The sequence below is a fragment of the Festucalex cinctus genome, chromosome 19, assembly GCF_051991245.1.
Source record: "Festucalex cinctus isolate MCC-2025b chromosome 19, RoL_Fcin_1.0, whole genome shotgun sequence".
Classification (NCBI taxonomy): Eukaryota; Metazoa; Chordata; class Actinopteri; order Syngnathiformes; family Syngnathidae; genus Festucalex; species Festucalex cinctus.
The window spans coordinates 5976113-5992087 of record NC_135429.1 but is presented as its reverse complement, the minus strand read 5'-3'; the positions used below and the strand labels follow the sequence as shown (position 1 = coordinate 5992087).

General features: G+C 40.8%; 2 protein-coding genes across 13 annotated transcripts; one reads left to right on the top strand and one right to left on the bottom strand.

Moving 5' to 3' along the window:
- Positions 1 to 8: 8 nt before the first annotated feature.
- On the bottom strand, positions 9 to 3080 carry tmem79a (transmembrane protein 79a). Its single transcript, XM_077506114.1, has 5 exons — positions 2914 to 3080; positions 1186 to 1904; positions 916 to 1113; positions 623 to 845; positions 9 to 552 (listed from the first exon to the last, which is right to left on the bottom strand). Exons 2-5 carry the CDS (start codon positions 1802 to 1804, stop codon positions 360 to 362), a joined length of 1233 nt encoding a protein of 410 aa, XP_077362240.1. The 5' UTR covers positions 1805 to 1904; positions 2914 to 3080; the 3' UTR covers positions 9 to 359.
- A 544-nt stretch (positions 3081 to 3624) lies between these two features.
- LOC144006962 (uncharacterized) lies at positions 3625 to 14160 on the top strand. Of its 12 annotated transcripts, none has more exons than XM_077506118.1 (24): positions 3625 to 3693; positions 3764 to 3830; positions 4140 to 4198; positions 5838 to 6002; positions 6129 to 7284; positions 7868 to 8321; positions 8418 to 8655; positions 8764 to 8810; positions 9616 to 9634; positions 9717 to 9764; positions 9954 to 10039; positions 10136 to 10371; positions 10468 to 10514; positions 11320 to 11335; positions 11420 to 11648; positions 11725 to 11903; positions 11976 to 12066; positions 12128 to 12738; positions 12811 to 12940; positions 13048 to 13106; positions 13263 to 13325; positions 13402 to 13446; positions 13536 to 13621; positions 13925 to 14160. In XM_077506118.1, the coding sequence occupies exons 6-11, from the start codon at positions 8256 to 8258 to the stop codon at positions 9977 to 9979; spliced, it is 444 nt and encodes a 147-aa protein (XP_077362244.1). In that variant the 5' UTR covers positions 3625 to 3693; positions 3764 to 3830; positions 4140 to 4198; positions 5838 to 6002; positions 6129 to 7284; positions 7868 to 8255; the 3' UTR covers positions 9980 to 10039; positions 10136 to 10371; positions 10468 to 10514; positions 11320 to 11335; positions 11420 to 11648; positions 11725 to 11903; positions 11976 to 12066; positions 12128 to 12738; positions 12811 to 12940; positions 13048 to 13106; positions 13263 to 13325; positions 13402 to 13446; positions 13536 to 13621; positions 13925 to 14160. The 12 variants fall into 12 exon arrangements, with proteins under 12 accessions (XP_077362244.1, XP_077362247.1, XP_077362249.1 ...); XM_077506121.1 differs by having other exon boundaries at positions 10468 to 11335; positions 11725 to 11767; positions 11854 to 11903; XM_077506123.1 differs by having other exon boundaries at positions 7868 to 8655; positions 11725 to 11765; positions 11854 to 11903.
- The last annotated feature ends 1815 nt before the right edge of the window (positions 14161 to 15975 follow it).

Below are 15975 nucleotides of genomic sequence, written 5' to 3'. Positions count from 1 at the left end.
AGCGTGTGCTGGTCTCAAAAAGTTTTATTGAACGTGTTCAGGTCCCCGCACAAGTTTGATAGGCCTCGCTGAAATACTCAAACACAAATCAGCTGCTTATAAATAAGTAATCAACAGAAAATTCAGAAATTTGCAATATTTCAAGCTCTTACAAAATACTTATTTACAGTTGCTTTTAAGCTGTTCAGTGTTTTGTGGACAATTTGTCAAGATTTTGTGGAAAAACATTGTCAGTTTTGAATGAAAGGCTTCGGCAGGAGTTGTCATTGAAGACGGAAAGGAAAATTCATTCCACTTAAGTAAACAAGGGCCTATATGAAGATTGCATCGTTTAAATGTCCCACCACCCGGTCCACCGCTCAGCCCCACCAACGCTGCTGGGGCGGAGGCGCCGTGGTGGGCGGCTCCACGTCGAAGATGGCCTCGGGTCCTGTCGAGGAGGACACGAAGTAGAGGTTGGTGGCCAGCATGACCAGCATTGGGAAAAAGGACAGACCGAAGCCCAGGCCTCGGATGCTGCTGTCCAGTGACAAGCACAGCCAGTAGATCAACCTCAGGGCAAAAAGAAAAATACGCTGAACATATATATCTCATAGTCGATGTATCTGTGGTGTTGTGGTACCTTCCAAAGACAAAGATGACGGTGAGCAGCGGCACAATTTTGACGAGGTCGTGGCTGACGTAGGACGCCAAGACGGCCAGCTGCAGGAAGTAGAAGAGGAAGAGGCCCACCGATTGGCTGACGTAATGCCGGTGCAGTGTCACCTTCCTGTTCTCCGCTTTGAACTGGAAGCTCGGCTTCACCTCGCCATAGCGAACCCGGGCCACGCCCTGCACCACCACGCCTACGGACAAGCAAACGTCACGTCTCGAAACGCAGGTCGTGCGTCGTGACCCGCTAAGAGGCAACGTTACCCAGCAGTATGGGCACCGAGGCGAAGACGGCGCAGCGCAGTGTGTACACCACCCTGTGGGGGGCGCTGCCCATCAGCGGGGAGTCAAAGGGCAGCAGTGCGTAACCCCCCCACACCAGGAAAGGGAACACCAGCGCCCCTGACGCCGTCCACAAGGCCAGCTTCAGCTTCTCGCTGCACATATCGTCGTCGCACAAGTCTGAACACAACACAAAACACTGACAACACTGGGCCAAAATGGAAGAAGTTGAGCTTTTTTGTGATGACTCACACTCTTTTTGCTCCGATTCATCCCAGTGGTCAGAAGGTGGCGACGTTTGCGACTCCCTGGCGTCCTCCTTGTCGCGATCGTGGTCGTCCGTCCCCATGTCCAGTCTGCTCTCTTGAACCTCACTGGACTGCCGCCGCACGATTTTCACCTGCGGAGTGAAGCCCGTGGCACCTTTCTCCGAGACCCAACAGGACTCTTCCTCCTCATGTTCGTCATCGGCCAAGGAGCCGTCTCCTTTGCTGTCCCTCGGCGACACCGGCAGGTCGTCCCTCCACTTGTCACCCTCGGGCATGCTCTCGCGCCACTTGGCTTTGCTCAGCCCGTGGCCGTCCTTGTCCTCTACGTCGGACACGCAGACCCCCGACGAGACGCCATCCGTGTCCTCGCTCTTCCTGTCCCTGTCGCCGGGCCACGGCAGGGTGACGTCGCTGGCTCCCGGAACCTCCACCTCCACCTCCTCCTCCTCCATTTTTACCAGTTCTTTTTTTTCTTCGTCATCTTTTTCCTCTTTGAATTCTTCTTCTCCATTCTCGTTACTTCCTGTCAGCTGACCTTGTGCATTTGGGCCAACGGGCAAGAGCACCGCCAGCTCCTCCTCACCCGACATTTTGCCTGACATGTTTTAGTCTTCGTCGAAGGGTTGAGTTTGTATAAAAATGTGAACTTGTCTGAAAGAGGTCGTCAGAAACGCATCCTCCACAGCTTCATTTAATTTTCCCCTGTGATAAGATGACAGTTCAAAATGAATAAAAATCATTTATGGTAAGAAGGCTATATTTGAAGCAATGAAAAGTGGATACAAAAAGTCCACACCACTGTTCAAATGCAAGGTTTTTGTGCAGTGATGCTGTGGACCATGGCTTGCACTGTAATATGTGACAACAAAAATGTCTGTAAAAGCCTACTAGAACATCTGAAATGTATTTAGAGTAAATCAGAAAGTACAGGTGTGCTAGCTCAGATTAGCAGTCACAGCCATATATTCCACTTATAAGGGTGTGCACACTTGTGCAAATGCATTCTCAGTTTATTTTCACGTTCAAGAAGATACTACAAATTAACGAGTTCTACAGATCCATATGATATAGGTTTGAAATTACTCAACTTTTTTTCATGAATTCAAAATAAGCAGATAGTTTAGTGAGAACTCCACTACAAATCTTGTACCTGTTTGATAACTTTTACTCATGTATACATTTTTTTATATTCGTTTGTGATTGGTTACTGTATATTGTATACAGTGTATTGATAATGTACAAAACTAAACACAAACTGCAATGGGGAAAAGTTTTAAAAACATTTGATACGTTTTCTGTTGCGCCTGTTTATTTTGGATTTAAAATGCTGGATACAATTTAAAAAAAAAAAAAAAAAAAGACCTGTTCATTGCTTAATAAAAGTGCATAATGATTAGCAGGAAATAACTTGTAGGACAAAAGCTAGACTTTGACCAGATTAACCTAGAAAAACACTGATAGAATATTTATGTCAATGTAAATAACTTTTTCAGACATTTAGTTTGTGTTTTGACATGAAATTTGGCAGTGCAGTCAGTGTTGGGATTGAAAAAAAAAAAAAAACTGAACTAAAACACAAACGGGCCTGCTTAGCCGTATCGACGAAGGTATGCTAGCTAACAAGAACAGCGAAATGCAAAGTTTCACCTTCGGAACTTGTTTTCCATTTTGACACACACAAAGCAGCCATAGGTCCGAGCAGTCCACTCACCTGCTTGATAGTCCGCTCACACACACCGAAGTGCGTCAAATTTGGGTGGAAAAGGTGCCAAGTGTTGTGTGTTTTCTCCGCTCCTCACGAGCGGAAACAAGGGGGAAAAAAAAAAAAAGTTTGCTGGACAGGTGTGGCAGGTGCACACAATCACGCCTACGTGGCCACGTCATCGCCCGAACCTCCGCCTTGTCTGATTTTCGCAACACAGGTAAAATTGCAGTTGTGTTTTTAAATTTGTCTTACAAGTAGTTTGTAATTCCCCTACTGTGTTAGGATGTGATTTTGTTAAAGTTGTATACTAACATTGTGACCAGTTTAAAAAAAATAAAAATAATAAAAATAAACTAGGCCTACGCAATAAAAGTGCCCTGACGTCAATTCGACTGACCAAACGTACCTAGATCTATAAAATACTGGACATTTATCCTTGCATTATTCCAGTTTACCGGTTCACTGACTTGGATGATAAATCCACCTTCTATGGGAGTTCCTTTTTTGTGTGTGAACTGCGAAGATGAATGAAATGTGTAGGAATGTCAAAGGATATTAAATCGTCCTTGATTTTTTTGTGGTTTGACTGAAATCCAACAATTACTGTGATACGCCAAAGCAGTCACGATGACAGTCCACCGGGTGGCGCTAATGTGCAACAAGCAGAAGAATTTGTTTGGCTTTAATTAGTGGACGTCACCGTGCGGAGGGGAGACAGGTGGGCCCAATCAAGTGCAGAACACGAAGATGGCAACCACACGCGCGTGGCCTTTTTCCCCAGCTAAAGTGAATACACGACTAAATGTTTGGTGTTTGTTTGTTGCTGTTTGTCATGATAACATTTTGGTTGTTGCAGGGTTTTTTTTGGGGGGGGGAACCAAAACCAACCATGCATGACGTTGACCGTTATTTTTCAAATGCAGGTAGGCAAGCTGCATAATTAGCTTCACGAGTAAGGTGAGGGACATGACAGTGTTTGAGGTTACAAATAATTTCCCTTTGGTTTGTTTAGTAAATTCTGTTGTAATTTGATGCATTTTGGAGTAACCATCTTCCCTTGGCTTCCAAATGAACATTAATACTTTTATTTTTTTTTTTTTTTTTTTATTTTTTTTTTTTTTTTTTTTAAACCTGGAATGCCCAAATATTCGCTCCCCATTGTATGTTTCTATAATCTGTGACTGATGTACTTGTGTTCTTTGTTCTCTGATCCCAGTGTTGATTACTTTCAGGTTGTCAAGTGGCAGTGGAGTGAGATGGTCCGAGAGGCACCAAGAACCACCGGATGAGTGTAACCATTGCACATGTGCACACGAAATAGTAGTTTATTCATTCTGCCATCTCTTCACAATATACTCATCACACATACTCATTGGTGTCAGAAAGGCACAGCTTGAAGGAAGGCCTGGCCACTGTTGGTTTTGTTTTATCTTACAGACATTTACAATTAGGCCCAGAAATAATTGGACAGTGACACAATTTTCATGGTTTGGGCTGTGCATGCCACCATATTGGATTTAAACGGAAACAACTGCAATGGACTTGAAGTGCGGACTTTAAGCTTTAATTCGAGAGGTTGAACAGAAATAGGATTAAGCACGTAGGAATTGTAGCTATTTTATGCAAATGCTCCTTATGGCGCTCAAAAGTAATTGGACACATGAACATAACGTAAAGTAAAATGGTACTTTTCAAAATTTTGTTGAGAATCCTTGAAGTCTGGAACCCATGGACATCACCAAACGCTGCATGGCTTTCCTCCTTTGTGATGCTTTGCTAGGCCTTTACTGCAGCTATCTTCACTTGTATCTTTGAACGGCTTTCTGCTTTAAGTTTTGCCGTGAGAAAGTGAAATGCATGCTCGATTGGTCAGAGATCTAGTGATTAACTTAACCACTGAAGAATATTCCACTTCTTTGCTTTAAAAAAAAAAAAAAAAAAAAAAAAAAAAAACTCCGAGGTTGCTTTTGCAGTATGTTTTGGATCATTGTCCATTTCTACTATGAATCAATTTTTCTGCATGCTCACAATGTACCAAACTGTTGATTTGGCCACTCTTAACTTTTCTGCTCTTTGTTTTTTTGTTTTTTGCTAACTGGTTAATAATGAGGGAAGGGCCCATGTTTTTATTTTTTGCAGCCTTAGGTGTTTTTCCACTGCCGGAACTCTTGGAGAACTTTTCAGTTTGCCTTGGTAAAATTCAGTTTGTGCGTTTTTTCCAACAACAATTACCAGGGTAATTAAATTCCCCAGGGGGCATCCAGGTACTATCTCAGCAGCGGGGTCTTGCTGAGCCAGGCAGGAACTTTGAGGGGGTCGGGCTGCAATGGCCACGGCTGATTGGTCAAATTTGGGGGGTTATTTTTACATCGGCTGGGCTCAATCAAGCTCATTTGAATTAATTACCGAGAACCCGAAGATGCTGTTGAAACACAATTTTAAATTCCCTGATGAACTTTTACAACCAAGAACTCCCTTTACTCAGAACTCAAAGTTCCTGGGCTTGTTCTCCAATTACTTTTGGTCCCCTGAAAAAGAGACAGCTACATTTTAAAGAGGGGTAATTCCAAAACCATGCTCCAATTTGGATGTCAATACTCTCAAACAAAAGCAGGGAGTCTGCACTTTAATTCTATATTGATTATATGATTGTATCTCAGCGGCTAAAATAAAACTTGTCACTGTCCAAATATTTTTGGGCCCAGCTGTACTTGCTCAGCTACTTGTTTGCACATGCAAATAAGACCAAAACGAATATGAATAAGGTTTAAAATAAAAATCCATTATTATTCAGTTCATACTTTACAACCATCCAAAATATTTTAACAAGTGCTTATAAAATGGAAAGTAATTCACAAGTGCTATTTTAGCAAGATTCCAATATTTAACTCCAACAAATCTCTTTTGTTTTCACAACTTTTGTTTTGCAGGGTGGATGATGACCTATTGATCTGGATGGGACAGGAGGCACCTGAAGAATCAGAACTGGGTCCCATAGTAACTCTGAATGTGACCATCATAAACGCAATTGTGTTTTCATGTGCTTGTTTAGCAGGGTGCAAGAGGAGCATGGTGAAAGGAAAGGTTGGAACATGGTAGTAAAATAATATATATAAATACAAAATACTTCCCCGCCACCCCCCTTTTTTTTTTCAGTTGTGAATTTTACTGTGCAAATGTCAAGTGAAGCAAACGTCTTTTCTTTGTGCCTATGTTTCCAGGTGGCATTGGAATGGGATGTGCAAGAGAAACCCAGTTTCACAACACGAGGGCAATTAAACTGGTACAAAAAAAAAAAAAAATGGAAAAGTGAGATGGATAGGCAGAATTCCAAAATTAGTTCCACCTCCTCAATTGCTGTGTGAAGACTTCACTTTGGGCCAGGAGATGCCAAGTAGAATCAATAATCTTTGGCTGTGTTGAGCGAAAGTCATTTTAAGTATTACGGGTGCCAGGCAATAGAAATTGCATGACTTAAATAGTTGACTCAAGAGAGAGATAGATAGATATATAAAAATATGGATTAGTTATAATTCTTTAACAAACGCAAGTTCCCTCCTGTAGACATTAAGCAAATGCTTTTTACTTTTACTCATGAAGTAAATTTTAGAGCCTGCACTTTTTTTTTTTACTTTCACTTGAGTAATTATTTGAATGAGTACTTTTACCAAAGTCTTTTTTTTTTTTATGCAAGTATTTGTACTTTTACTTAAGTACAGAATGTCAGTACTTTTCCCATCTCTGACTACATTATGATAGACATTGTACTGTTTGTGGTACATTGTGGGTGTTGATCTTGGCATGGCAAGTCACAATTTCCATAAAATAAATTCATATGGATTAGTTTTAGGAGGAAATGAAAACTTAAATGAGTCCATTCTTAGTACATTTTTCAATTAGAGCCGCAAATAAGCTTTTGTAGAGTTTTTTTTTGTTTTGTTTTGTGCACTGTGATTCCCAATATGCCCTATTTTTCCGAGCACATCAGGTTTCCTTCGTAAAATGGATTTTTGTAATAATTATACATTTAATTTATTATATTTAGTAATATTTATGAATTAAGAGTTAGGTTCAGCAAACAGCCGCAATTTATTTCCTGAAACGTCTTAGCTCTGAACAGGCCACCGGGTGGCGCCAGTGAGCAACAAGCAGACGAATTTGGTTGGATTTGATTGGTGGACTTTCACCCGCAGAGCGGAGACAGGTGAGCCCAATCAAGTGTTGATTGCAGAACACAGGTAGGCAAGATGGCGACCGCGCGTGGCCTTTTCTCAGGTAAGTGAGCACACGTTTGGCGTTTGTTCACCTTTCTCACAAGGACATTTTGCTTGTTGCAGGATTTTCGCACGTGACGTGAGGCACAAAACCGCGTTTGAGGTTTGCGCACACACGCACACGTTACAATTCACTTCCGTTTGTTTTATTTAGCACATTGTCTCCTTTGTTTCCCCCCCCCCCCACCCCCCCCCACTATTTGAAATGTTTTTGGTTTGTTTTTAAAGCTGGCCAGCTCTTTTGTGTATTTTGTTTTTCTCGCAAATCGGAGCTATTGCAATGTACTTTCTCCATCTTAATGTTCATGTGGAAGGTTATTCATGACTATTTTTTATTTTTTTTTTGCAACTTTTGAATGTGGCATTTTGTTCAATGTAATCAAGTTGTGAGCAAATGCAATCATGTGACGAGGTGGCAACTCATCTATCAACGTTTCCCAAGTGTGAGCTGATATACGCGAATATCTAGTCCAGCGTTCGAGGTTTCCAACTAGATTGGCCCATCAGTTTCCAGATGTAGTAGTAAAGTTGTTGTTCCCCTTTCTTGCAGGGGAGCCTTTTGAAGTAGAATATTTCCCCCCATGCACCCACTCAGTGTGGGACAGATGTCACGATGAATTGACTGAAGGTGACATGTACAAATGAAGTGAGCAGCACAAAATTAACAGTGCGTGTGTGTTTTGCAGGCTGGAAGAGGAGCCAAATGTGACGAGGAAAAGGAACAAATCCGAATCAAGCGGCACACAAGTTGACATGTTGGGGGATCGTGAACAGGAGGGGGTCGTGTGTTGAGCCTTGGTTGACTTTGGTTATGGGTGACAATTGTGTGCGACGTTAGAAAAGTTGCGTTGAAATGAGGGCAGGTGTCGAAATGGTTTGGAAGGTTGATGGTTGGAGTCTGTTCTTGCTTGAGGTGGTTTGTAGTTTTTGTGGCTTGTCTGGATCCAGAGCAGCTTTTTTTGTGTGAGGTTGGCAATTGAAAGGTGGGCTGGTGCAGTTTTCTCCCCCCTCCCCTACTGTTTTTCCAACTTCTGGAGGAACCAGATTTGGTGAGGAACTGGACCAGGCCGGTCAATGAGGTTGTGGGTTTTTTTGTTTTGTTTTGTTTTCTTCTTCTTCTTTCTCCCTCTCCATAGCCAGGTAAGAGTACGCAAACACCAACACAATAAACAAGTGTAAGATGAAGAACTTTGATCCTGAAAACTGACACTGTTGTGCTTGTTTGTTTTCCTTCAGTTCCCTGTGGTGACCTGCAGGTTGTGCTGTGGGACGGTCCGAGAGGCACCAGGAACAACTGGACGAGGGTCATCTTGGCACAAGTCGAACTTTTGTGGTCTCATCGGAGGGCTCAGTAAGATGGGCCGAGGAAAAGAGCAACTCCACACGTCAAATCAAGAATCACAATTCGGCTCACCTGCGTATAATCTGTCTGCGGAGAGTGTAAATGATGGACAGCAGCTTTTGAACTCTTCAGGTGGAGAATTTGACTTGAATATTGGACAGGACTTTTTTATTTTTTTTTTTATTTTTTTTTTTGTGAGTGCTCATGTTAAAATGTTTGTCTTGCTTGTCTGTGTTGCAGCACAAATTGAAGATGGTTTTTGTTTTGCATGGTGGAGGAGACACAAGGTCAGGTCAACACAAACATGTACCAGAAAATTATTATTGGCATTTATTTCAATAATTAAAAAAAAAAAAAAAATTATCTTTTGATTATTCAGAATACAGAAAGTGAAATATTTCAAGCCTTTGTTTCCGTTTGGATGATTATGTCAGAAATACAAAATCCAGTGTTTGACAAAATGAGAATTTCATGTGACCAACAAAAAATTCCTGGTAGACAACCTTGACTGTTGACTTGATAGTCCACTCGTTAGGAAACTCCTGCAGATCTTTAAATCTTCGTTGCTTGACATTCTCTCCATCGCCGTCACTTGTGCACCTTTTCCAGCCACGTTTTCTCCTTCCTCTGTTCATGTCCTTCTGATGCGGCGCTTTTTGAGCATCCAGCTGCTTTTGCAATTGTTTTCTCTCCTGTTGATGGTTTTGTTTTCTGCACAACTGTCAAGTCATCAGTCTTGCACATGATTCTGAAGTCGACTAACCCAGACTGAGACCATTTGAATGCCTCTGAACTTGGACTTGGTCATGATATTCTAATTTTGGCAAAGACTAGATTTTTATTTATTTAGTTTGTCTTTATGCCATAATCATCAAAATTGTAACAGGCTTGAAATACTTAACTTTGTCACTTGTATTGCAAATCTTTGACTTTTTAAAACATTTAAATAAATTGACTATTTCTTGATATTGTAACTTTGTCATGCATCCATACACACACAAAAAAAATCTTTCATCAGGCTGTGAATGGTCATGTGTTATTGTGCAATCTCTTCCCTGTGTTGTCTTCCTGCATGTTGTGGTCCGTTCGGAGGCGGAGCCAGCGGACGAAGGTAATGATCCACGCACACAATGAAGTGAGCAGCACACAATTGATTGTACATGAACTAACCGTCCATGTGCATTGATTGACAGGAGCAGGAGTGGAGGGAAAAGTGCTTCTCCCAGGAGTCGACCTGCAGGGTAAAGTTGAGTTGATATGAGGGCAGGTGTTGAAATGGTTCGGAAAACTGATGGTTGGAGTTTGTTCTTGCTTGAGGTGGTTTGTAGTTTTTGTGGCTTGTCTGGATCCAGAGCAGCTTTTTCTTGCGAGGTTGGTAATTGAAAGGCGGACTGGTGCAGTTTTCTCCCCCCTCCCCTACTGTTTTTCAGATTTCTGGAGGAACCAGATTTGGTGAGGAACTGGACCAGGTCAATGAGTATTTTTATTTTTTTTTCCTTTCTCTCCCCATAGCCAGGTAAGAGTACGCAAACACCAACACAATAAACAAGTGTAAGATGAAGAACTTTGATCCTGAAAACTGACACTGTTGTGCTTGTTTGTTTTCCTTCAGTTCCCTGTGGTGACCTGCAGGTTGTGCTGTGGGACGGTCCGAGAGGCACCAGGAACAACTGGACGAGGGTCATCTTGGCACAAGTCGAACTTTTGTGGTCTCGTCGTAGGGCTCAGTAAGATGGGCCGAGGAAAAGAGCAACTCCACACGTCACATCAAGGATCACAATTAAGCTCACCTGCGTATAATCTGTCTGCAGAGTGTAAATGATGGACAGCAGCTTTTGAACTCTTCAGGTGGAGTATTTGACTTGAATATTGGACAGGACCTTTTTTTGGTTTGCGCTCATGTAAAAATATTGGTTTGTGATGTCTTGCCTGTCTGTGTTGCAGCACAAAATGAAGATGGTTTTTGTTTTGCACGGTGGATGAGACACGAGGTCAGGTCAACACAAACATGTGCCAGAACATTATAATACATGAAATTTATTTCAATATTTTTTTTTAAACATTTTAATCTTGTTATTATTCAGAATACATAAAGTAAAATATTTCAAGCCTTTATTTGTTTCCGTTTGGATGATTATGTCAGAAATACAAAATCTAGTGTTTGACAAAATGAGAATTTCATGTGACCAACAAAAAAATTACCTGGTAGACAACCTTGACTGTTGACTTGATAGTCCACTCGTTAGGAAACTCCTGCAGATCTTTAAATCTTCCTTGCTTGACATCCTCTCCATCGCCGTCACTTGTGCACCTTTTCCAGCCACGTTTTCTCCTTCCTCTGTTTATGTCCTTCTGATGCGGCACTTTTTGAGCATCCAGCTGCTTTTGCAATTATTTTCTCTCCTGTTGATGATTTTCTGCACAACTGTCAAGTCATCAGTCTTTCACATGATTCTGAAGCCAACGAACCCAGACTGAGACCATTTCAAGGCCTCTCAACTTGAACTTTGTCATGATGTTCGAATTTTGGCAAAGATTAGATTTTATTTTTTTTTTTCTGCCATAATTATCAAAATTGTAACAGGCTTGAAATACTTCACTTTGATTGTCACTTGTAATGCAAAACTTTGACTTTTTAAAACATTATTGAAATAATTGAATATTTCTTGCATCCATACATTGAAAAAAATAAATAAAAATCTTTCATCAGGCTGTGAATGGTTATGTTATTGTGCAATCTGTGTCTTCCCTGTGTTGTCTTCCTGCATGTTGTGGTCCGTTCGGAGGCACCTGCAGGAGCCAGCGGACGAAGGTAATGATCCACGCACACACACTGAAGCGAGCAGCACACAATTAATTGTACATGAACTAACCGTCAATGTGCATTGATTGACAGGAGCAGGCGTGGAGGGAAAAGTGCTTCTCCCAGGAATCGACCTGCAGGGCTTCAACTCGTTGAATGGAGTCTCATGTTGTAGTGAACATTGTATAACACCACATTGTGTTGAATGTTCCCCACTCAGCATCTGTTGCATCCTGGAAGGGGATTGGTCGCTCCATCTCGGCTTTCTTCACCAAATGGACTTTGGAGGATTTTTCTTGCCCGGACCGCTTGGGTGCTTGAGGTGAGGGGATGTCGCCCGACAACCTTTTGGGACTTTTAGAAACGTTGGCTTATGCAAATGCGTTCGTTTCTTGCAGGCTGCAGAAGGAGCCGGAATCCGTCGCGTCCAACCACAGCAGTGTAATAAATGCACAAAATAGACCATTTTCTTGTTTTTGAAACTAATTGTACTGTACCCCATCTGTTCTGGTGGGTTCTGTTGCAAGGTGGCGTTGGAGTGGGACGGGAGAGAGGCACAAAGATCCACCAGATGAGGGTGATGAAACCGACAGACGCCGAAATGAAAAATGCAACACTCTGTGCTTTTTGTTTGTTTTTGTCATTGCAGTGTGAAGAAGCCACTTGGGATGGGAGACGCCAAGTAGAGCCAGAGCAAGTTCAACACCAAATGCACCAATGAATGGAAAGACTGGAAACGGGTAACAAATGCAAAATTTAATCTGCAAGTGGCATAAATGACATATTTTCTTTTTGGTGCAGGTGTGAGGTGGATGTGGCTGGGATGAAGAAAAGGAGCAGTTCCACAAATGAAGAATCAAGCAGCACACAAATAAGTATCATCTGTTCGAGGGGTGCCTGGAAATGGTGAACTGGAGGGGGCAGAGTAGAGAGCCTTGTGGTTTGCCTTGCTTGAGTCTGGCTTGGGTTGTTGTGGTTGTTGGTTGTTGGTGTTTTTGAAGGTTGGAAAAGGTCTGATGGTAACGAGGGCAGACGTGGATGGTGTTTTGTTTTAAGCTGATGGTTGGAAACGCGCGCGCGTGTACTTGAGTACTCTTTGGGAAGGAATGTTGGAAATGGTCAGTTTTTTGGCTTGTCTGGATCCAGACTGTCTTTTTGTTGTTTGAGGTTGTCAATTTGGAAGCAGGTGTGTACAATGTAGGCAGTTTTTGGAGGTTGATCGTCACAAATGAAACGTTTGTCTGTGTTTCAAGGTTGTGGAGGCGCCGGTTCAAACGATTGGAACCACGAAGCAGTACATCGACAAATCAAGTGACCTGCACACAACTAATAGTTTTTTTTTCTTTTTGCAGTTGGCATGGTGGGAAATGAGCCAGGTCAAAGATGGATTAAAAAATAAAAATAAAAGTCAGGTAAAGTAAACACATGGCAATGAAATGCGCAAGTGTCGGTCTGTCATGCTGATTTAGTTTTTGCCTGAACAGCAGAGTTGTCCGACTCGCCGGCTGATGACTCGTCCAGCGCTCAGGTCAGCCTCGACATTCGCCGGAGTGACACACACAAATGTTGGTCTTCCAACGGGCGGAGGTCACCAGCATGGAGCCGGATGTGCAGGTGGAGTAAGATCTATGCCCAGCCAGTCATTTTTCCTCATATGTATCATATTGTTCTGTTCTGTTTTTTTTTTTTCCTTTCTTCCCTTCCTTTTTGGTTATTTGCAGGCTGTTGATTGGCGGGAGTGGAGTGGGATGGCCCAAGAGGAGCAAAGACCACCAGATGAGTAATAATCACTCACACAAGTGATGATCCAGTGTTTTGCACAGGGACGAGGATGAGCCGGAGGGGACGACTGGCGAAGGATATACACACGCACACACGTCAAAGAATTTTGGTAGTAGCATCTATTTTTTATTTATTTACTTTTGTGTTTTTGCAGGGTGGAGGAGGAGACGTTTGTTTGTTTGGGACAGGAGGCACCTTGCAGAACCAGAACAGCCTCGTAAGTCCAAATGTGCAAGTCAAAATCCAAGTGACAATCCCAAAAGTCCAAATGCATTCATGTGCTTGTTGATCAGGAAACCATGAAAGAGGAGCCGTATCAAAGGAAAGACTGGACAAAGGTAACAAAACGCGTGACAAATGCATCAAGTGGCACGCAACTCCAATTTGTAACGAACAATGCAAACGACTCCAATTTTGATTGCCGCAGGACTCCGCGATTGCTGAGAGGAGGAAGAGGAACGAGTCCACCTGTCAAATGAAGACTTCAAGATGAACAGCTTCTTGGAAATTGAGGCAAGTGTCAAATAAGTACATCGTTACGTGGTTGACAACACATGTTAACGTCATTTTTTATTTGTAGAAGCATTCCGAAACAAAGGTGCAGATGCTTCGGCCCTTTGCGAGGAAAGCGCAAACTGCACATGGAAATACGTCTTTGTTGACTTTGTCACTGTCCTGTGAAAAACATTCCCATGAATTTTTTTTGTTTGTTTTTGGGATGCCTGCATTCACTTTCATCTAATAAAAATAAATATATAATTAAAAAAAAAGTTAAATGCTTAAGTATTTTATTTATTTTATTTTATTTTTTTACAGGACACCGATGACTTGTTTCTTCACTCTGTCGGCCTCACTGGATGTGCACTGACCAACACTGACTGCCTGATGGGGATTTTGTTCTGAGCTGCGTCAAGGCAACGTTTGCATAATTTATTCGGAAATATTGACGTATATTTTTTTTGCTTGTTCTCTCTGAACTTACTTGTAAACAGTTTTTCAGTTTTGTATCTTCCAAATGTGCCTTTGTACTTGAATTAAAATTGTGAACTGATGTTTCTCACTTGAAATATATTAAATGTTTGTCCTGTGCAAAACATTGAATACTTTAGCAAGGCACTGTAGCATTTTCCTAAACATTCTGTACTAAGGCAAAAACACTAAGGTTGAAGATGTGAATAGAAATGTGTAGTCAAATGGTTTGGGTGTTTCAAGCAATGATAGTGTTTTTTTTTTTTTTACTTTATAAGATTCATGTCAAACTATATTTTCACTTGAGTCTTTTGTTGTAATCGCTGTAAGTGCAATTAATTGTGCACGTCACAATCTATTGTAGATGTGTCGTGAATAAAGTGAATTTTTTTTGTGTTGTCCGAGTCCTTTATCAAGCAGTCATGTATAGTAAGGCTTTTTTTTCATGGATCAGTTGAGTGACTCCATTCAAGGCAAACTGACACTCAACCTGATTCCTCTTTATCAAATGAGTTTGCAATTAAATGTCGAACTTCCTATGGTACATCGTAACATGTTGCATGTGAAATATCACGTCTGACCCCATCCGCGCGTCTGTACTGTTGCAAAAACAGGCTCAAACAGTCCTTTGTGCATCACCTTCAAGCTAAATGAGGTGCTTTCTAAAAATCACCCAAAATTAGTGAGGCCTGAAAAGCATTAGTCAGACTTTGATTTTGCGCATCGTTCCAAAACATTCTGTACGAAGACAAAAACAAGGTTTAAAATGTGATTAGAAATGTGTAGTCAAACATGAAACGGCTTGGACATTTAAAGCAAGGCAGAAGTGACTTTTTTTTTTTTTTTTTTTCTTTTAACAGCATAAGAATCATGAAAAATTCAACTGATTTACACTTGAGTCTTTTGTGGGGAGTCTTCTGTTGCAATCGTAAGTGCAATTAATTGTGAACGTCACCTTATATTAGAAAAAAAAAAAACACGTTATCCATGGTCAATTAAAAAAAACGCCTTTGTCATTTAAAAGAAGATACATAGTTGTTTAAAAAAGCCTTACTGTACATGGTTGTTTACAAAAAAAAAAAACTTACTTTACATGGTCGTTAAAAAAAAAAAAAAAAAAAACCTTACCATACATGGTCGTTTACAAAAATAGGAAAAACGCTTTACTATACATGGTCGTTTTTTTAATCAAATAAAAAACGCCTTACTATACATGGTCGTTAAAAAAAAAAAAAAAAAAAAAACGCCTTACTATACATTTTTTTTTTTAACAAAATAGAAAACGCCTTACTATACATGGTCGTTTTTTTTTAACAAAAAAAACGCCTTACTATACATGGTCGTTTTTTTTTTTAACAAAATAAAAAACGCCTTACTATACATGGTCGTTTTTTTAATCAACTAAAAAACACCTTACTATACATGGTCATTTTTTTTAATCAAATAAAAACGCCTTACTATACATGGTCGTTTTTTTAGGGGCAAAAAAACGCCTTACTATACCTGGTCGTTTTTTTTAACAAAATAGCACCTTACTATACATGGTCGTTTTTTTAATCAAATAAAAAACGCCTTACTATACATGGTCGTTTAAAAAAAAAAAAAAAATCGCCTTACTATACATGGTCGTTTTTTTAACAAAATAAAAAACGCCTTACTATACATGGTCGTTTTTTTAGGGGCAAAAAAAACGCCTTACTATACATGGTCGTTTTTTTTTTTAACAAAATAAAAAATTCCTTACTATACATGGTCGTTTTTTTAATCAAATAAAAAACGCCTTACTATACATGGTCGTTTTTTTTTAGGGGCAAAAAAAACGACTTACTATACATGGTCGTTTTTGTAACAAAAAAAACGCCTTACTATACATGTTTTTTTTTTTTAACAAAATAGAA

Excerpts from the sequence above, each read along its gene's own strand:
- LOC144006962 (XM_077506118.1), top strand. The coding sequence starts at position 8,256 with ATGAGGTTGTGGGTTTTTTTGTTTTGTTTTGTTTTCTTCTTCTTCTTT. Across the intron at positions 8,656-8,763 it reads GCAGCTTTTGAACTCTTCAG|CACAAATTGAAGATGGTTTT; the intron begins GTGGAGAATTTG and ends TCTGTGTTGCAG. Across the intron at positions 9,765-9,953 it reads CCCAGGAGTCGACCTGCAGG|ATTTCTGGAGGAACCAGATT; the intron begins GTAAAGTTGAGT and ends ACTGTTTTTCAG.
- tmem79a (XM_077506114.1), bottom strand. The coding sequence starts at position 1,804 with ATGTCAGGCAAAATGTCGGGTGAGGAGGAGCTGGCGGTGCTCTTGCCC. Across the intron at positions 1,114-1,185 it reads TGAATCGGAGCAAAAAGAGT|ACTTGTGCGACGACGATATG; the intron begins GTGAGTCATCAC and ends TGTTGTGTTCAG. Across the intron at positions 846-915 it reads CTCGGTGCCCATACTGCTGG|GCGTGGTGGTGCAGGGCGTG; the intron begins GTAACGTTGCCT and ends GCTTGTCCGTAG.